At 49.3% G+C, this 21,858-nt stretch overlaps 1 protein-coding gene across 1 annotated transcript in view; it reads right to left on the bottom strand.

The window, feature by feature from the left end:
- The window catches only part of lrp2a (low density lipoprotein receptor-related protein 2a), a 48,708-nt gene that overhangs the window by 1,544 nt on the left and 25,306 nt on the right, over positions 1 to 21,858 (bottom strand). Inside the window, 29 exon segments of the mRNA XM_068746778.1 lie at positions 231 to 298; positions 465 to 555; positions 725 to 844; positions 3,897 to 4,076; positions 4,161 to 4,384; positions 4,466 to 4,594; positions 4,678 to 4,843; positions 4,932 to 5,075; positions 5,168 to 5,299; positions 5,372 to 5,503; positions 9,131 to 9,259; positions 9,347 to 9,469; positions 9,559 to 9,696; positions 9,772 to 9,888; positions 10,090 to 10,206; positions 10,769 to 10,888; positions 11,846 to 11,974; positions 12,188 to 12,433; positions 12,558 to 12,754; positions 13,030 to 13,207; positions 13,385 to 13,608; positions 13,690 to 13,860; positions 14,339 to 15,005; positions 15,449 to 15,744; positions 15,829 to 16,030; positions 17,005 to 17,136; positions 19,875 to 19,994; positions 21,342 to 21,467; positions 21,549 to 21,791. Coding sequence (XP_068602879.1) covers positions 231 to 298; positions 465 to 555; positions 725 to 844; positions 3,897 to 4,076; positions 4,161 to 4,384; positions 4,466 to 4,594; positions 4,678 to 4,843; positions 4,932 to 5,075; positions 5,168 to 5,299; positions 5,372 to 5,503; positions 9,131 to 9,259; positions 9,347 to 9,469; positions 9,559 to 9,696; positions 9,772 to 9,888; positions 10,090 to 10,206; positions 10,769 to 10,888; positions 11,846 to 11,974; positions 12,188 to 12,433; positions 12,558 to 12,754; positions 13,030 to 13,207; positions 13,385 to 13,608; positions 13,690 to 13,860; positions 14,339 to 15,005; positions 15,449 to 15,744; positions 15,829 to 16,030; positions 17,005 to 17,136; positions 19,875 to 19,994; positions 21,342 to 21,467; positions 21,549 to 21,791 — 5,061 coding nt within the window.

Raw genomic sequence — 21,858 nt, 5'->3', positions numbered from 1 at the left:
AGTTCCCTGAAACATGATGATGATAAATCTCTGCTGTGTTAGCCAGTCAACATTAACAGCTCAGCTGCTGAGCCAGAAGGAAGAAGGCAGGTAGAAAACATAGATAATGGCCTTGATCTGCCCCAGTAAAATCAGGTTATGGCCGTTACCATAGTTACCACCTAATAACTAGTGCATGTCAACAGGCTTCCAGGAATTGACCAATAGCTAAAACGTTAGATAAGGGGTACCTGTTCCTGCTGAAGCACCTCTTGACTTTCCCATCTCACAATAGCTGCCCAGATAACCATGTGGACATCTGCAGGAAGTCATGGTGAAGAAACAGGAAGTCATGGTGAACAAACAGGAAGTCATGGTGAACAAACAGTTTTACCCAGGAAAACAAAACCCTGAAATCTATTTGAGGAATATCAAACATGACCAAATCGGTCACTGGTGTAAATGGAACCTGCTACTGAACTCACTTGCACGTCGGCAGACCGCCTTCATCAGTAAAGCAGGTTCCACCATTCATGCATCTACATGCAAGAGGCATTGCAACAGGTGCTTCAATGGCTGCAGGAGCAAAAGCCAGGCATATGCAGTCAACAACGATGTCATACACATTTAACAAAGCCACACGGGGGCAGCCATGCACATGTGAAGACGGGCTTTATGAATGCCAAATCAGGTGCAACAGAACAGCCAGCACAAGAGTGCAGGCAGCGCAGGCAGTGATGCTTACCTGCATCGCATTCACTGGAGTCCAACGCCACCGGAGAGGAGCCTTGTGGGCAGGCACAGGTGTAGCCACCAGGTCGGAGGAGGCACAGGTGGCTGCACACACTCCCACATGGGTTTGGTACTGAAGAGAAAACCCACCCTTAGGTATCATGCCTTGGATTAACTCGTTAACCATTCAAATTCTGTGAAGTCACAGAAAGCTCAAGCTGCTTCGTAGATTGAAGTAATAAAACAATATTGACTTTGACAACCTGCCTCAAAATGCATTTAACTTTACTCCTGTGAAGGTGGTCAGACTGTTTCTGTACAATCAAGCCTCATTAAGTAGCGAAACTAATGTAAAGTTTTACGTTCATTGTGTCGTCATGGCTACGTGAAAACCTAAAAACAACATTCACGAGTAAAAGCTGCTCTCTGAAATCCAGTTACATGTTCTGACCTGACTGGTTAAGGTCCAGTTACATGTTCTGACCTGACTGGTTAAGGTCCAGTTACATGTTCTGGCCTGACCTGACTGGTTAAGATCCAGTTGCATGTTCTGGCCTGACTGGTTAAGATCCAGTTGCATGTTCTGACCTGACTGGTTAAGGTCCAGTTGCATGTTCTGACCTGACTTGACTGGTTAAGGTCCAGTTACATGTTCTGGCCTGACCTGACTGGTTAAGGTCCAGTTACATGTTCTGGCCTGACCTGACTGGTTAAGGTCCAGTTACATGTTCTGGCCTGACTGGTTAAGGTCCAGTTACATGTTCTGGCCTGACTGGTTAAGGTCCAGTTACATGTTCTGACCTGACTGGTTAAGGTCCAGTTACATGTTCTGACCTGACCTGACTGGTTAAGGTCCAGTTACATGTTCTGACCTGACCTGACTGGTTAAGATCCAGTTGCATGTTCTGGCCTGACTGGTTAAGGTCCAGTTACATGTTCTGACCTGACTGGTTAAGGTCCAGTTGCATGTTCTGACCTGACTTGACTGGTTAAGGTCCAGTTACATGTTCTGACCTGACTGGTTAAGATCCAGTTGCATGTTCTGACCTGACTGGTTAAGGTCCAGTTACATGTTCTGACCTGACCTGACTGGTTAAGATCCAGTTGCATGTTCTGACCTGACTGGTTAAGATCCAGTTGCATGTTCTGACCTGACTGGTTAAGGTCCAGTTGCATGTTCTGACCTGACTGGTTAAGATCCAGTTGCATGTTCTGACCTGACTGGTTAAGGTCCAGTTACATGTTCTGACCTGACCTGACTGGTTAAGGTCCAGTTACATGTTCTGACAGGACTGGTTAAGATCCAGTTGCATGTTCTGACCTGACTGGTTAAGATCCAGTTGCATGTTCTGACCTGACCTGACTGGTTAAGGTCCAGTTGCATGTTCTGGCCTGACTGGTTAAGGTCCAGTTACATGTTCTGACAGGACTGGTTAAGGTCCAGTTGCATGTTCTGACCTGACCTGACTGGTTAAGGTCCAGTTACATGTTCTGACCTGACTGGTTAAGGTCCAGTTGCATGTTCTGACCTGACCTGACTGGTTAAGGTCCAGTTACATGTTCTGACCTGACTGGTTAAGGTCCAGTTGCATGTTCTGGCCTGACTGGTTAAGGTCCAGTTGCATGTTCTGACCTGACCTGACTGGTTAAGGTCCAGTTGCATGTTCTGGCCTGACTGGTTAAGATCCAGTTGCATGTTCTGGCCTGACCTGACTGGTTAAGATCCAGTTGCATGTTCTGACCTGACCTGACTGGTTAAGGTCCAGTTGCATGTTCTGACCTGACTGGTTAAGATCCAGTTGCATGTTCTGACCTGACTGGTTAAGGTCCAGTTACATGTTCTGACCTGACCTGACTGGTTAAGGTCCAGTTACATGTTCTGACAGGACTGGTTAAGATCCAGTTACATGTTCTGACCTGACCTGACTGGTTAAGGTCCAGTTGCATGTTCTGACCTGACTGGTTAAGATCCAGTTGCATGTTCTGACCTGACTGGTTAAGATCCAGTTGCATGTTCTGACCTGACCTGACTGGTTAAGGTCCAGTTGCATGTTCTGGCCTGACTGGTTAAGGTCCAGTTACATGTTCTGACAGGACTGGTTAAGGTCCAGTTGCATGTTCTGACCTGACCTGACTGGTTAAGGTCCAGTTACATGTTCTGACCTGACTGGTTAAGGTCCAGTTGCATGTTCTGACCTGACCTGACTGGTTAAGGTCCAGTTACATGTTCTGACCTGACTGGTTAAGGTCCAGTTGCATGTTCTGACCTGACTGGTTAAGGTCCAGTTGCATGTTCTGACCTGACCTGACTGGTTAAGGTCCAGTTGCATGTTCTGGCCTGACTGGTTAAGGTCCAGTTGCATGTTCTGGCCTGACCTGACTGGTTAAGGTCCAGTTGCATGTTCTGGCCTGACCTGACTGGTTAAGGTCCAGTTGCATGTTCTGGCCTGACTGGTTAAGGTCCAGTTACATGTTCTGGCCTGACCTGACTGGTTAAGGTCCAGTTGCATGTTCTGGCCTGACCTGACTGGTTAAGGTCCAGTTGCATGTTCTGGCCTGACTGGTTAAGGTCCAGTTACATGTTCTGGCCTGACCTGACTGGTTAAGATCCAGTTGCATGTTCTGACCTGACTGGTTAAGGTCCAGTTGCATGTTCTGACCTGACTGGTTAAGGTCCAGTTACATGTTCTGACCTGACCGGACTGGTTAAGGTCCAGTTGCATGTTCTGGCCTGACTGGTTAAGGTCCAGTTGCATGTTCTGACCTGACTGGTTAAGGTCCAGTTACATGTTCTGACCTGACCGGACTGGTTAAGGTCCAGTTGCATGTTCTGACCTGACTGGTTAAGGTCCAGTTGCATGTTCTGACCGGACTGGTTAAGGTCCAGTTACATGTTCTGACCTGACCGGACTGGTTAAGGTCCAGTTGCATGTTCTGGCCTGACCTGACTGGTTAAGGTCCAGTTGCATGTTCTGACCTGACTGGTTAAGGTCCAGTTGCATGTTCTGACCTGACTGGTTAAGGTCCAGTTGCATGTTCTGACCTGACCGGACTGGTTAAGGTCCAGTTGCATGTTCTGGCCTGACCTGACTGGTTAAGGTCCAGTTGCATGTTCTGACCTGACTGGTTAAGGTCCAGTTGCATGTTCTGGCCTGACTGGTTAAGGTCCAGTTGCATGTTCTGACCTGACTGGTTGTGTCGGTGCTCCTGGTAAATGCGGACTTGTGTCAGCCAAGGATTAATGGTCAGAACCTTGACTTTATTTCCATTTCCAAACTTGTTTGTCCTCCACACTTCGCCTTTGTCTTTTGTTGTCCAGTACACATGTCCCTCAAATACATCCAGACTGTAGGGATGTCCAATGTCTGCGAGAGATGAGACACAATATTTGTAAGGAAAGACTTGATATTTCAGTGCTGCTGATAAGGTCCTGCGCGTTTGCCTCTGACCTCCTGATAGGACGATCTTCCTGCCGGTCCCATCGGGCTTCATAGACGCAATAATGTTCTCTTTGGAGTCACACCAGTATATCCGATTTCCATTCAGATAGTCCACAGCCAGCCCAGTAGGCCAGCCAAGGTCGTCCTCCTTCACCAGCACCTCTCTGTGCCGGCCGTCCATCCATGCTGACTCTATTCTGGGTGTCCGGCCCCAGTCTGTCCAGTACATCATCCTGCCACAGACACAATAGTGTGTTACCATGGTTGCAATATCATCCAAACCAATGCAGAACGTGAATGAGCCACCGTCATACCCAAGTGATGGATTGACGACAACAGCAGCAGGCTGGTCGAGGTCTGTGTGGATCAACCACTTCCTGTATCGCCCATCCAGTTTGGCCACCTCAATTCGATTGGTGCCTGAATCTGTCCAGTAAATGTGCCTGTAAGACGGGATCAATATAAGGTCTTGACAAGAATCTAGAGCAATCTCTCCAATGCTTGATTTCTAGTCTTGTTAAATTACCCGCCAACCCAGTCCAAAGCGATGCCATCAGGATTAGCAACGTATCTGAGGTTCAGATCCACATCTTTCACTGGGTTGCTGCCATGATCATTAAATGTGGTCATGTAGGCACGTTTGATTGACCCAAAATCAGATCCCCGACCCAGAACGGTCCAGTACACAATACCTACAGAACATCAAGGGATGAATGTGATTCAAGCTAAAGTTGCTGCATTACTTACTGTAGCAGGACACAGTTTCAGAAGGGTTCTCACTGAGTCCTTGTCCCTCCGGGTCCCACAGGTAGTCCAAGGCCTGGATGTGCTCAGCGTTGTCCACATAATCTGAATACTGCTCGGACGACAGGTTGAAACGGCGGATGCGAACATTGTCTGGCAGGAGCAGCACTGGTGGATTTCCTGCACAGGTGAGCTGAATGCTATTAGCAAATTCATAGCATAGTTTCATAGCTTCTCTGAATATTTGATGGAGAATTTGCTCTGATTCTTACCCTGGGCGGCACACTCTGTCCCGGGTGGCTCACCAAAGGAGAGAAAACCTTTAGCACAAAAACACTCGTAGCTTCCCTTTGTGTTCTGGCACTGCTGGGGACACGTGCCAAACGCCTCACACTCGTTCACATCTGTTTCCAGCAGCGGGAGAAACGTCCAGGTCAACGCTGAAATGTGTTAAGATGAACTGATGTGGCTTTTACCTTCGCAGGTGTGTCTCTCTGTCATTGGAGGCTTGTAGCCGGGGCGACACGAACAGAGTAAGCCTCCAGCTGTCAGGTCAGTGCAGTTGTGTTCACAGATGTTGTCACTGCACGAATGTCCACGTCCCCGGTCTATCAGCGGCAAGTACAAAAACACAGAAAGGTACTCACGTCGGGTTTCACTGTTATTTATGTTCTTTCTTCTTGTTGCCACAGCAACAGAACCTTCTCCACTTCACCCTGTCCTTTGCATCATCCTCCCCAACACTAACCCCAAATCGTGTAACCTTCACTGTCCCTCTTATTGTCTCATTTCTAATCCTGTCCAACCTGGTCACTCCCAAGGAGAACCTCAGCATCTTCATCTCCTCCACTTCTAGCTCCGCCTCCTGTCTCTTCCTCAGAGACACTGTCTAAGTCGTGGCTGTCCTCACCACTGTCTGTAAGCCGTCCATCATGGCTGTCCTCACCACTGTCTAAGCCGTCCATCATGCTGTCCTCACCACTGTCTCTAAGCCGTCCATCATGCCTGTCCTCACCACTGTCTCTAAGCCGTCCATCATGGCTGTCCTCACCACTGTCTCCAAGCCGTCCATCATGGCTGTCCTCACCACTGTCTCTGAGCCGTCCATCATGGCTGTCCTCACCACTGTCTCTGAGCCGTCCATCATGGCTGTCCTCACCACTGTCTCTAAGCCGTCCATCATGGCTGTCCTCACCACTGTCTCTGAGCCGTCCATCATGGCTGTCCTCACCACTGTCTCTAAGCCGTCCATCATGCCGTCCTCACCACTGTCTCTAAGCCGTCCATCATGGCTGTCCTCACCACTGTCTCTGAGCCGTCCATCATGGCTGTCCTCACCACTGTCTAAGCCGTCCATCATGGCTGTCCTCACCACTGACTCCAAGCCGTCCATCATGGCTGTCCTCACCACTGTCTCCAAGCCGTCCATCATGGCTGTCCTCACCACTGTCTCTAAGCCGTCCATCATGGCTGTCCTCACCACTGTCTAAGCCGTCCATCATGGCTGTCCTCACCACTGTCTCCAAGCCGTCCATCATGGCTGTCCTCACCACTGTCTCTAAGCCGTCCATCATGGCTGTCCTCACCACTGTCTCTAAGCCGTCCATCATGGCTGTCCTCACCACTGTCTTGTAGACCTGTCCCTTCGTCCTATCACAGAGCACACCTGATACTCTCCTCCCCCGTTCCAGCCTGCCTGCACACGATTCTTCACCTCCTTTCCACATTCTCTCCATCACTCTGCTCTGTTGACCCGAGGTACCTGAAGTCCTCTCCCTTCTTTACGTCTCTTCCTTGTAGCTTCACTGTCCCCCCTGGGACCTTCTCAGGTACACACATGTACTCTGTTTTACTCCTGCTCACCTTCATCCCTCTCTTTTCTAGAGCAGACCTCCACTTCTCTAGATTCTCCTCTACCTGCAGATCACAATGTCATCTGCAAACATCATACTCAGAGGAGCTTCCTGTCTCCCCTCATCTGTTAGTCTGTACATATGTGTCTGTACGTACACACGCTGCGGCCCGAGGCTCCCGGCTTTTCGTGCTTGTTTTAACATGGTTGTGAAGTTTGCTGACGACACCACCGTGGTGGGTCACATCTCCAACAACGATGAGACCCACTACAGAGAGGAGGTCCAGAACCTGATGCTGTGGTGCTCGAGTAACAGCCTTGTTCTGAACACCAGCAAGACCAAGGAGGTCATAGTGGACTACAGGAGGTCCAGGAAGACTGAACACGCCCCCCTGTGCATACGAGGGGAAGCAGTGGAGCGTGTGGAGAACATTAAATTCCTGGGCATCCACATCTCCTCTGACCTCTCCTGGACACTCAACACCAGACACCTAGTGAAGAAGGCCCAGCAACGGCTCTTCTTCCTCAGGAAGCTGAAGCGGGCTGGACTCTCCTCTGTGCTGCTTGAAGACTTCTACCGGGCCACGATAGAGAGCATCCTGTGTCTCAGTGCGACCGTGTGGGACGGCAGCTGCACGGCGCAGGACAGGAAGGACCTATCCCGGGTGGTGAGGACAGCTCAGGGGATTGTGGGTCACCGTCTGCCTGATTTGGACTCTGTTTACACCTCCAGAGTCCAGAGGAGGGCCAGACGCATCGCCACAGACCCCACCCACCCGGGCCACAGACTGTTTGTCCCGCCCACAGACCCCACCCACCCGGGCCACAGACTGTTTGTCCCGCCCACAGACCCCACCCACCCGGGCCACAGACTGTTTGTACCGCCCACAGACCCCACCCACCCGGGCCACAGACTGTTTGTCCCGCCCACAGACCCCACCCACCCGGGCCACAGACTGTTTGTCCCGCCCACAGACTGTTTGTCCCGCCCCCATCAGGGAGGCGGTTCAGGACGATAAGAAGCAGCACTACGAGGCTCAGGAACAGCTTCTTCCCCCGAGCTGTGAAAGCAGTCGTTCCCTCGTAGCGATCTGGGACGCTTTATGCCGGTCCTGTTGCTGCTGCTGCCATTCTGCACTACTGCCTGTGATTCTCACTCTCTCTCTGTGTATATATATATTCTCTGTGTGTATATATATTCTCTGTGTGTATATATATTCTCTCTGTGTGTATATATATTGTTTCTTAAGAGAGAGAATTTAGTTTGTTATGATTTGTGCCTTAAGCCGTGGGCCTTCTCACGATTTTATTATGCTTGCATAATGACAATAAAGTATCTTGAATCTTGAATCTTGAATGTATATTCAGTAACGTGGACGTTGATATAAACGGGCTCTTTGTATCACAGCCCTTGTAATGAGCTCGACCACATTCTCTCTCCTCTCAGGTGCGTCTGAAAGCGACCCAGCAGGATTCCAGCAGGCCACACCTGAAGGCACTCACCAGTCATCAACAGCGACTCCTGAAACCTGGCCCCACCCTCCGTTCCCTGCCAGATGATTCATGTTCCTTGGCCCTCTGTGCCCCCCCCGTATCGCTTCCAGAGCGTGCTGCCGTACTCGTTGCTTGTTGAACGTTGTTAGTACTCGGCTGTGTATTTATGCTTTTTGGATCTTGGGCTCCAGCCGGTCCCGTCGTTTACGACAGTGCTTTTCAGTTTTCTCGGCAGTGTTATTTTGTTTAGTATTTTGTGACGCCTGCCCATCCGGTTTTCCTCAGTTTATTATTTTGTCTTATTATTTTATTCCAGTAAAAACCTTTCCTTTGGTCTACGTCTCTGGATTTTGGGGTCCCCTCTCTCGTGATCCACCACAGCCACGGCGCTACCTGATTAATCCAACTAATTTACGTTACTACAAACTGAACTAATTCAGCAGTCATGCTTCTCAGAATGAAACAATGCCAGTGGATTTCTTTTTATTCATTCCTTCAGACACTCGTTGAATTACGGCAGTTCGACTTTACGACCGCACTCGTCTGTCGTTTGTCTGTTGGTGTTTTTACGACATACAGGAAAGCGAGCGAGCGAATCGAGTGTTTGACAGTTTCTGCGGTCTCACCCACGATGTCTACCCAGAGGAAATGGTCTCTTTCTACTTTTATTTTACAGCATAACATACTTACAGTAACATGAGGCGACTTACAGCACACGTCAAAACCCTCGGGACCAATTGTCGTTGTAAGTCGACGACCCCTGTACATTTCTATGGTTGCCCGGTATTTGAGACCGATTGGCCGAACCAATTATTTTTGTGTGAAGATAAACTGTATAAATGTTCATAATCTTTGGATTCACTATTATAGTCTTTGTTTCTGTACTCACGGCAGCCAAGCTCATCTGACTGGTCTCCACAGTCGTCATAATCATCACAGGCGTACTGCGGAGGGATACACTGTCCGTTACTGCATTTGTACTCCTCATCCGCACAGGGTCCGTGAGTCGGGCTTTGGCCTTGACAGACAGAAACATATCAACTTCTGAGATTCAGATAGGTAATGTTCAGTAAAGGAAATACAACATGGCAGCTATCAGACTTACAGTTTTGCTGCCTCTCATCGGAGCCGTCGCCACAGTCGTTGACGGAGTTACACAGCTCGTGAGCGTAGATGCAGCGGTTGTTGTCACAGCGGAAACGAAAGGGAGTCGCACACTGGACTTCCACTGTGAATCAGCAAAAACGTTTAACCTGTGATGATGATCTCATTTTGAGCAGGGCAAGAAATATGAAATGTGTGTGCAGGTGTTCCTACAGCAGAGGTGAAGCTCCTCGTCTGAATCATCTCCACAGTCATCGTCTCCATCACATTTCCAGTGAGGATGGACACATATGTGGTTTTTGCACTCAAACATGGAGGGGGGGCAGTACATGCCGTTAGGAAAGCGGCTTGCTGAAAGTGAGAACCAATTTGTCAAATGTAAGTTTGTTAACAAACTCACATTTGACACCATTCAGTGTGACTCACGACAAGACGTCTCGTCTGTGTAGTCAAGGCAGTCAGGGCTGCCGTCGCATTTCAATCGTTCAGCGATACAGTGTCCACTCCCGCACTGGAAATGACCAGGAGGACAAGTTCGCAACTCTACAACAAAAGCAAAGCCAGCATGAATTCACATACAAGCCTGGAGCACGGAAAGGAGGAGCTTCATCGCGAATAAAGGGTGTGTCCAAAGTATTCTAGCAGCACGAAGAAACGGGAAGAATACACCATTTCTGTAAACAGCTGGTCCTGCTCGCCTTTGTTCGGTGCAGCCCTGTGTTCATCCAAAGCAGCAGGACTTACCACAGTCCCTTTCATCCGAGTTGTCCTCGCAGTCGTTGTCATGGTCACAGACCCAACGGGCGGGAATGCAGTGCAGATTATCACAACGAAACTCGCTCTCCGTGCACGCACGTGGAGCTGATGGAAGACGTGGAATCTGCTTTACTTTTATTCATTCCACAAAACTGACTCACACACATCAATCAGAGGAGCGTCAAACGCTCCAGTGACTCTGAATCAACTTTACAACATTTGTCAAGTCAAGGAATTTTAAACACAGCTTATCATTTTCATCCATATCTTGAAATAACACAGAGTTATATCAGCTGTTACTCTGCAGAGAGCTGTTGGCATCATTACCACCATGATTTAACTTGCATTATGGCCATTAAATGGAATATCTTCAGACATGTTACAGTCTTCCAGGGCAAAGGCCGACAGACTTCACTCCCTCTTCCTGACATGCTGAGGACAGCATGTTTGTGCACCAGCTGATAAGAACCGCTCGCAGCAATCCACTGTCAGCAGACGTGTTACAAATCCTCCCTGATGTTTGATAAAGTTATAGCAGGACTATTATTTTTCATCAACACTCTTCCATTTGGTCAATTCAGAGGAGCTACACTAGAAGTAGAAGACATTTATAGATTTTCCTCAGACACAACGTAACGATTGATGTTTATCGGTGAACAGAACTCACCACATCTGTGTTCATCAGAGTCGTCCCCGCAGTCGTCCTCTCCATCACATCTCCATCTCAGCGGGATGCAGCGGTGGTTGTCACAACGGAAGTCTCCACTTGGATGACAGGTCACTTCATCTGGGAATGGAGAACTTTAAACCCTTATGATCACCCAAGTTTATCTTTCTCATTGCTCTGCCTGGAAAACTCTCTTTTCCACCTTTAGCACATTGGCCATGAACATCGACACAGTTTTAGTTCTATTAAGAGTATAAATATATGCCCCAAGCAACACTCAGAGTCTGTTTGAAGTGAAGGCCTTGTGTCTTTAATTCAGCTGCAAAGAGGGAGGAGAGCAGCATTCTATGGACAGATGGGTGCCCTCTGGCCATGCCAGCATGTGTCTGCAGAGGATAAGGCTGCAGGAGACGAGAAAGGAGTGGAGGCGAGCTAGCCTGAGCCGTCTCTACCACACAGTGCTGGGGGGGTCAAAGATAGCGCAGTGCTAGCTAGCCCTCCACCTGGCCCGTCCGCTACATTCTTAGGGGGAGATTAGCACGGATCCCGTCCTGCGCGGGCATGGCACTAATGGAGCGAGGGCCTCCGATAAGAGACGGGAGGACCGTGGCGGGTGTGTTTGGATCGTAGCAGAGTACAAAGAGACTTGTGTGAACCCTGCCCCCACGCAAGGACAAAGCAACAACACACACTTCTACGTAGACCCATACCACCTGACAGCTCATAAATCTGCAGCGCTCCCAGGCAGAGGCAAATGGCGGGGGAGGGCGAGTGTTGAGACGCTCTCCATCAGCACCTCCCACTACCTCACTGTGTAATGTTCCACAGGAGGTTGAGGTGTTGGCTAATTGCCCTTCACACACTCCTTGCTCACATGGCGTTGGTTCCATGTTCTAAACATTTAAGTCCTTGCTATCAGAAAATAAATAACTTGATCGACCAGGAAAAATGAGTTTTGAAGAAGTCTCTTGGATGAGAGGTGAAACGTCTTCGATCTATCTTGAACAAGTCGAGTTGACGCTTCTTTTTTGCTCATCATGATAGCTTTGAAAACAAAGATGGTGGTCACAGACTCACCACAGCCCTGCTCATCGCTGTTGTCTCTACAGTCACTGTGGCCGTTGCAAACAGACCAGAGTGGCACACAACGGTAGTCGGTCTGGCAGTCAAACTGTGTGTGGTTGTCACATCGATATGCTGGTCCCACTGTGGACAAAACACCACGGCTAGCAGTTTAATGAGAGAAGGACAGGGGCAGCTCTTAAAAATATATGGCTAAAAGTCAGACAAAATAAGTCCCACCCCAAACTTTTGTCTGTCTCAATGTGAATCAAAGTTTTTTTTTTATTGAAATGCATCTTAGATTGTGACTGAGGCCTTGCATGAGTGTTGTAATAAATAGAAAGGTGCATGACTTACTGCATTCCTCTAACGGCTCATCAGAGTTGTAACCACAATCATCATCAGCATCACATTTCCAGCTCTGGGGAATGCAGCGTCCATTGCTGCATCTGAATTGTCCTGGACGACAGGTCCTGGTGGAGCAGTGGGCAGGGTCCTCGTCAGACTGGTCCCCACAGTCGTCTTCACCATCACACTGCCATGACTCCGGGACGCACCTCTTATTTGCACATTTCCACTGGTGAGATTCGCACTGGTGTGTAGCTGGAGGGAAGACAAGTCAAACATAAAACATAAAAAACAGGTAGAATATAAACTGAGTAAAAGCACTAATCAAAGAATACGATATAGATGACAAATGGATAATGGCTAAGAACACCCAACCGACCACATAGCACCGGGTCTTCATCTGAACCATCATGGCAGTCCTGCTGGCTGTTGCACATGAAATGTGGACTGGTGCAGTTTCCATCGTTGCACTGAAACTGTCCGAGCCTGCAGTGGCGAGCGGGACAGGTGGGGGGCTCATCGGACCCGTCTCTGCAGTCCCTCTGACTGTCACATTTCCACCAGATAGGAATACACCTAACGAAGCGGAGGAAGGGATGGACGCTAGAACTTTACAGAATATCAAAGCTGCATGCGGTGCATGTATATTGATTTGTTTCTTTTTGTTTTTTTGAAATTACAAATAATGATTCAAAAATTGTTAAAAAATGTGTCATCAAAATCTGTGTCTGCCTGATTGGGTTTCGTTGTCCAACAAATTGCTGACATTCAAATCAACAATAATATCTAATGTTTAAAAATCAGCATCAAATAAATGACAAGGTGCACCACAGGAAGTCATCGAGACAAACCGTTCATTGTTAGCACATCGGTACTGGGTGCTGGTGCACATGGGGAGACACCGGGTCACCCCTCCTATTTGAACAGTCAGGAAATGGTCAGGGCATTTGCAGGTGTGTCCCCTTCCCCCGTGACGGATCAGGCACAGGTGAGAGCAGCCTCCATTGTTCACCTCACAAGGATTGTTTACTGTCAGAGGAAGAGGAAGTCTTTCAGTCTCAGTTCACTGCAGCTTGGCAAACAAGGGCCAGGTGTTGTTCAGCTAAGGGCCAGGTGTTGTTCAGCTAAGGGCCAGGTGTTGTTCAGCTAAGTTGTCAGCTCTTAAATCACGTCACAAGAAGAAACAATTCTGTGATTTGAGCTTACCAACAGGCTGTCTATAAGGATGACACACATGGATGTCAAAGGGTCTGTGAGTGGTGTTCAGCAGCACCTGGTGACCCGAGCCATTGTACTTGTTGCCTTTCTCCACTGTGCGAGTGTTCCAGTCAGTCCAGTAAACGGTGTCCTCGAACACAGTCAGGGCAAAAGGGTGAGGCAAGTCCCCATCATAGACCGTGTGTCTGTGTCGGCCGTCCAGGTCTGAGTACCTGACGAAGGATAGACAAAGCACAGCATTAAAAGGCTCCCTGCATTCATGCCTGCACTGGTCCCCGGTGGATTTCACCCACTCGATGTAACCGAGATGAGCATCAGACCAGTACAGCTTGTCGTTTGTGTAGTCCACGGTGATCCCGTTGGGCCACTCTATCTTGGTGGTGATGATCGCTGTTTTGTTGGTTCCATCCATTCCAACACGACCGATAAAAGCTTTGTCTCCCCAGTCTGTCCAGTACATAAATCTATCAGGGAGGACAGGAGGTTACTTTCCATCACATGATGGACGTATATCTGAACAAATGACTCACTTGCCCATAGTATGGGGACAAGATACTCTTCCAACGAAACATGTACTAAATAATATTTCTGAGTACTTTTTGAAAATAATCCTTAACTTTTGAGAAAAATGGTAGTATGTGCAGTGTATTATAAAGTTGAACAACAAATGCCATCACACTTTATCTTATAGGCCCAATTTTTGTGACTATTCTAAAGGGTTAGGAAAGGAAAGGAAACTATTGATCAATAGAGTAAAACAAGACAAGACCAATCACTGCCTGTAAAACCACCTTTCCTTTTATCATTTGCTGCACTTCCATGTCCTTTCTGATAATATAATTTGATAAGTCAGTGTTGGCAACAAAGCATCCCAGTTATCAGCCTGCCCAATATATAGATCATCCGATCACAACACTTGGTTCCTCCTTGAGGCTGACTCACCCATATTTGGGATGCAGCACAATGCCTCTGGGGTTTTCAAAGCAGTAGGTGTTATTTGCATCAATGCAGTGTTCAGCCAGTTTCTTCACGAATCGACCGTCCAGTTCAGACACTTTGATACAGTCCAAGAAGCTGTCAACCCAGTAAAGCTTTCTTGCGACCCAGTCAACTGCAAGGCCCTCCCCGTGCAGAACTCCATTGACCACAACCTCTCTGTTACTGCCATGGAACGACATTCTCTCAATCACCCTGCGGCTCACATCAATCCAGTACAGGTGCTTGCTAATGCGATCGAAGTCCACGGCCACCACGCTGGCCAGACCCTGCAGGATCAGCGAGTAGGCCCGCCCATCTGTTGACAGGTTCCTCAGGTAGTAGCGGTTGCTGAAGATGAGGTAGGGTGAGATGTTGCTGTTCTGACGACAGCTGCGGCCGTCCGGCTCTCGGAGGAATCCTGGGGCGCACTTACAAACGTATGAGCCGACTGTGTTCTCACAGATTTGGCTGCACACACTCGGTGTCTCTGCACATTCATTGACATCATCACACGTCTCTCTGTCGGACATGAGGCGGTACCCAGGATGACAGGTGCAGATGAAACTGGTGGGTGTATCAGTGCAACTGTGAGCACAGTGATGGACGGTTGGGTCTGTGCATTCATCAATACCTACAGGGAAAGAAGCGTGAGTATCCGCTTATTAGAGCCAGCCAGGAAGACCTTTATCCTATTCAATCAAAGAGGAAGGTCACTATTGGTATTCTACTTAAGTATTTCAATCTGTGTGACATACAACAGTATGTTCTGTATCTAAAGACATGCCTCACTTAAGTCTTATGCTATATGTTATGAAACAGCAGCATTTACTTTTGCATACATGCATACTAATATATTAAAATATGAGCCAATAAAGCAAACAAAAACTGGCTTGGATCATCTCCCATGGTTGTCTTTTCAGACTTCCTCCAGCACTTCGTGACGTCTCCCCTAGGGGGAGCAGGCACCATGTTTGTGGAGAAATCCAAGAACAACCATTGAAGAACTAAAATCTTGAAAAGACATCGCTATTAGTGGTTCAATGTTCTGTTCTATTGGGAAGACACCACACTCACCACATCCCTTCTCATCACTGTTGTCAGAGCAGTCATCGTTCCTGTTGCACACCTGGCTCAGAGCGATGCAGTGTCCATTGTCACATTTAAACTCTGATGGGGGGCAGCTGGATACCGGCACATGGCACATGTAGTCCAGCTCGTCAGACTCGTCCCCACAGTCATTGTCGCCATCGCAAACAAAGTCATGGGACATGCACCGGCCATTCTGGCAGGTAAACTGGTGTTGCTGGCAAGGCTGGTATGTGCAGCCCTGCTCGTCACTGCTGTCTCCACAGTCATTGCGGCGATCGCACCTGATTGTAGATGCAAATAATAATAAAATAATACAGAATTTCCTGGTGTCAGGTGCAATTTATGAAGATGAAGTAATGTCTTACCTGTACGAACTGCGTATGCAGAGGCCGTTGCTACAGGTGAACTCATTGACGCCACAGGACCTGCGTGTGCAGTTCTGATGTTCGTCTAAAGCATCTGCACAGTCCGCATCTCCATCACATACCCAGTCACGTGGGATGCATTTCCGCTGAGGTGGGTGGTTGTTGACGCAGGTGAACTCTGCATTTGAACATGTGCGGTTGGCTGAAAAAAAAAAACAGTAAGGATTAACTAGAATAATCGTGTGTTGAGCCAGTCTCAGCTGCGTGTGAAGCGGCCAGGATGAGAATCAGTGTGGAGGAGTTCAAGTACCTCCAGGTCGGGGAGGAGATCCTGCCCCAAGTGGAGGAGTTCAAGTACCTCCAGGTCGGGGAGGAGATCCTACCCCAAGTGGGGGAGTTCAAGTACCTCCAGGTCGGGGAGGAGGTCCTGCCCCAAGTGGAGGAGTTCAAGTACCTCCAGGTCGGGGAGGAGATCCTACCCCAAGTGGAGGAGTTCAAGTACCTCCAGGTCGGGGAGGAGATCCTGCCCCAAGTGGGGGAGTTCAAGTACCTCCAGGTCGGGGAGGAGATCCTGCCCCAAGTGGAGGAGTTCAAGTACCTCCAGGTCGGGGAGGAGATCCTACCCCAAGTGGAGGAGTTCAAGTACCTCCAGGTCGGGGAGGAGATCCTACCCCAAGTGGGGGAGTTCAAGTACCTCCAGGTCGGGGAGGAGATCCTACCCCAAGTGGGGGAGTTCAAGTACCTCGTAGTCTTGTTCACGAGTGAGGGAAGGATGGAGCGGGAGATCGACAGGCGGATCGGTGCAGCGTCTGCAGTGATGTGGACCCTGCACAGATCCGTCATGGTGAAGAGAGAGCTGAGCCGAAAGGCAAAGCTCTCCATCTTTATTGATCGATCTTTATTGATGGAGCACACATTGTTGAGATATGCAGGTCTTGCTCCACCCTGAGCTACAAATGGATGGCATACACAAAGTAATGAGCGAGGGAGGTGAAGCCAGGAATGGAGACTTTATACAGGAGGCTATGATGCCAGGAATTGACATTCTTAAATGCAAAACTCCTTCAGCAATGTGTATCCATGAGTGTCATGAAGAAAAAGAGGATGAGGGAGGCTGGGCGGAGCAAACGGCAAACTGCTTGGGAACAAGAGTATGAGAAGGAGAAGGATGCATACCACAGTTATGCCTCTGGTCCTCATCACTCATGTCACCACAGTCATTGTCCCCATCACAGATCCAGGATGAGGCAATGCACCTGCCATCATCACAGCGAAACTGATCCGTGTTGCAGGTTCTGACCAGTGTGGCTGCAAAGACAAATCATTTATCATTAAGGTTACGTTTCAAACTCTCGGCCGTTCATTGTCCATTATATTAGGACTGCATTCCATCTCGTAAGAGAGGCACAACATAACACTGTAAAGCTTCAAAATAGTCATGGCAACATAGAATAGAATAGAAAGCCTTTATTGTCATGGCATAGTGGCTACACTATGAGATTAGGAGCGCTGCTCCGTCTGGTGCCTAAAAACAACATAAAATTCAAGTGATAACAGAATTCAGTAATTGCAGGATATAACAACATAAGTTTAAAGTGATGGCCACTTTAAACATCCCCATGCATGGTGGGCAAACTATACAAAAGCCAAAGTGAGGCTCTGTAACCTCTGGAGGACAAAGGGAGGGGGAGGTGCTGTTAGTCAGAAGACACTGGGGGGCGTCAGCATGGAGGAAAGCAGCACACAATAGGAGGCCTGGCTGACCACACCCCCAACAAAGAAATGGCTCGCACTCACAACACTACCCCAACCCCAACCCAACGCTAACCCCAACCCCAACCCAACGCTAACCCTAACCCCAACCCCAACCCTAACCCCAACCCCAACCCAACGCTAACCCCAACCCCAACCCAACGCTAACCCCAACCCCAACCCAACGCTAACCCTAACCCCAACCCCAACCCTAACCCCAACCCCAACCCAACGCTAACCCCAACCCCAACCCAACGCTAACCCTAACCCCAACCCTAACCCCAACCCCAACCCAACGCTAACCCTAACCCCAACCCAACACTAACCCCAACCCCAACCCAACGCTAACCCCAACCCCAACCCAACGCTAACCCTAACCCCAACCCAACGCTAACCCCAACCCCAACCCCAACCCCAACCCAACACTAACCCTAACCCCAACCCCAACCCAACGCTAACCCTAACCCCAAACCCAACCCTAACCCCAACCCAACACTAACCCCAACCCAACCCAATGCTAACCCTAACCCCAACCCAATGCTAACCCCAACCCCAACCCAACGCTAACCCCAACCCCAACCCAACGCTAACCCTAACCCCAAACCCAACCCTAACCCCAACCCAACACTAACCCCAACCCAACCCAATGCTAACCCTAACCCCAACCCAATGCTAACCCCAACCCCAACCCAACGCTAACCCCAACCCCAACCCAATGCTAACCCCAACCCCAACCCAACCCTAACCCCAACCCCAACCCAACGCTAACCCTAACCCCAACCCAACACTAACCCTAACCCCAACCCAACGCTAACCCTAACCCCAACCCTAACCCCAACCCCAACCCAACGCTAACCCTAACCCCAACCCAACGCTAACCCCAACCCCAACCCAACGCTAACCCTAACCCCAACCCTAACCCCAACCCCAACCCAACGCTAACCCTAACCCCAACCCAACGCTAACCCCAACCCCAACCCAACGCTAACCCTAACCCCAACCCCAACCCTAACCCCAACCCCAACCCAACGCTAACCCCAACCCAACGCTAACCCTAACCCCAACCCTAACCCCAACCCCAACCCAACGCTAACCCTAACCCCAACCCAACACTAACCCTAACCCCAACCCAACGCTAACCCTAGCCCCAACCCCAACCCCAACCCCAACCCCAACCCAACACTAACCCCAAACCCAACCCTAACCCCAACCCCAACCCCAACCCAACACTAACCCCAACCCCAACCCAACACTAACCCCAACCCTAACCCCAACCCCAACCCAACACTAACCCCAACCCTAACCCCAACCCCAACCCAACACTAACACCAACCCTAACCCCAACCCAACACTAACCCCAAACCCAACCCTAACCCCAACCCCAACCCCAACCCAACACTAACCCCAACCCAACACTAACCCCAACCCTAACCCCAACCCCAACCCAACACTAACCCCAACCCTAACCCCAACCCCAACCCAACACTAACACCAACCCTAACCCCAACCCTAACCCCAACCCCAACCCAACACTAACCCCAACCCCAACCCAACACCAACCCAACGCTAACCCTAACCCCAACCCCAACCCCAACCCCAACCCCAACCCAACGCTAACCCTAACCCCAACCCAACACTAACCCTAACCCCAACCCCAACACTAACCCCAACCCCAACCCAACGCTAACCCTAACCCCAAACCCAACCCTAACCCCAACCCAACACTAACCCCAACCCAACCCAATGCTAACCCCAACCCCAACCCAACCCAACGCTAACCCCAACCCAACCCAATGCTAACCCTAACCCCAACCCAATGCTAACCCCAACCCCAACCCAACGCTAACCCTAACCCCAACCCCAACCCAACGCTAACCCTAACCCCAACCCCAACCCAACGCTAACCCTAACCCCAACCCCAACGCTAACCCTAACCGGTGGCGCAAGAGGTTGAGAGGGTCGTCCTATGATCGAGAGGTTGGTGGTTCAATTCCCGGCTCGGGCACATGTGTACACTGTCGTTGTCCTTAGGCAAGACACTTCACCCACATTGTGAATGTCGGTGGAGGTCAGGAGGACTGATGGCTCAGATTGGCAGCCCCGCCCCTGTCACCTGCACATACCATGTAAAGTGTCTTTGAGTATCTGGAAAAGCGCTATATAAAATCAAGCACTATGCTAACCCTAACCTTAACCCCAACCCAACGCTCCCTCACCTGCACTAAGACGCATTCTGGCAGATGGACACAAACAGCTGATAGTGGGGAGAGGACAGAGCGTGGTGAAGCACTCACTGCACGACAGAGGTTCATCAGAGCCGTCGGCGCAGTCGGGCCCCCCATCACAGTACCAGTGGGCTGGGATGCAGCGGCCGCCAGAGCAGCGGAACTCAGTTTGGGAACACGTTGATGCAGCTGCATAGGAGAGGAATAACGACATGCAATTACAAGGAGGACACGTCGGCGGGAGGCTCTGTGGTCGAATCCCCTTGACATGATTATTTTGCCCTGCAAGCAGTGTTTCTTTTATTTCAGACACACTTCTGATGTGTCATTTCTGTCAATCTAGAGTGTAGCTGCACTTCAATACATGAGAATATCGTACAATACGGACATGTTAGATAGATCATACATCGTTAATACAACTCATGAAAATCTCAAAACATATTTATCAAACAGAAAATTCAAACTTGTGAAGGGTGTGTTCACTTATGCGTTCAATACTGGCTCAGGCCTCGTTTAGCATCGATGCAGGGCGGCCCGGGCGAGTGACCCGTGGTGCTGCGGAGGCGTTACTGAAGCCCCGGTTGCTTTAGTGCCGCTCATCTTCCTCTTCACAATACCTCACAGATTCCCTGTAGGGTCCGAGTCAGGTGAGTTGGCGAGTAACAGCATCTCCATAAAGCTGGTCAGTAGATGGTGATGTGTTGACTTTGGACTTGATAAAACACAATGGACCAACACCAAGAGATGACGCGGCTCCAAGAAGCATCCCCATCCCCACCACACACTGGACCGATTGTGTTCCAGTCCTCCAGACATCGGGATCTTGATCATCAGCTCAGGTGAAATGCTTGAGATGTTGCTGCTGGTCCAGGAGCAGCTTGGCACTAGGAATGCGTGACTTGTTGCTCGTTTCAGTGTGTGTGGAGGTTACTGATGCTCTGACTCCAGCCTCATTCCTCTTCTTGTGGGGCTACCCAAGAATCTTGAATCAACTTGTTAAGGATGTGTTTATGCCTGCTGCTTGTGTGCCTTTCCCCTTACAGCTCCGTCAGCCATGACCTTCTGTGGCTTATCGTCCTTGTGGAGGACATTGGACATTTCAACAGTTCCGTGTACTGAGATATTCATGGTACTTAAAACAGTGATTTACTCAAACATCAGATGAAATAATCGATTGTTTTATGAAATATGTATGTGTTTATTTTATATAAATATGGGTATGACCAATATGAGTGACAGCTAGCGGTTGCTGTTATGAATCTCATCATTATCTACCGTATTTATTTTGTATACTTGTTTAAACTGCCTGCATAGTTCTCTAATAGGTAATGTACAGTAAACATAGTGATTTTGAAAACAAATATTGTGCAGTTTTTGTGTCGGACCTACAAACAGACGTTGGTGGATGTAGATGCAGAGAACAGAACCCCCTGGGTGATGTCATGGAGGCTGAGTTCACCTTTTATACAGCCAAAAATGTTAACAGCAAAAAGCAAACTCTCCTGTAACTCAACTGAGCATAATCCTAAAACTGACCGCAGTGTGTGGGGCTCTCGTCACTCATATCCCCGCAGTCGTCGTCTCCGTCACACAGGTATGAACGCGGGATGCAGACGCTGGTAGACTGACATTTCGTTTGCTCTGGCTGACAGGTTCTCTCCGCTGGGATAATCATTTTCATTATAACAAAGTTAACAACTTTCATTTTAGAATTCACCTCTTTTTAATTCTGTGGATACTCACGGCAGTTTTGTTCATCAGAGGTCCCGTTGTCATAGCAGTTATTGATTCCATTGCAAACATAATCTTTTGCAATGCAACGGCCATTGTTACAGCTGAACTCTGTGCTGGGGTCACACGGTCTGAACAGACAGCCCCCCTCGTCGCTGTTGTCTCCGCAGTCATCGTAGTGGTCACAGCGGTAGTGGTAGGGAACGCAGCGGCCATTGCCACAAGTAAAGACTGTAGGCTCACAGGTGTGGAAGGCTGCCAACCGGAACACAGGATGGAAAGAGATCAAATCACAGCTCTGGCCACCAGACGGAGTCTGCAT

The sequence above is a fragment of the Brachionichthys hirsutus genome, chromosome 12 (assembly GCF_040956055.1).
Source record: "Brachionichthys hirsutus isolate HB-005 chromosome 12, CSIRO-AGI_Bhir_v1, whole genome shotgun sequence".
NCBI lineage: Eukaryota > Metazoa > Chordata > Actinopteri > Lophiiformes > Brachionichthyidae > Brachionichthys > Brachionichthys hirsutus.
This window is presented reverse-complemented; position numbering and strand designations above follow the sequence as displayed.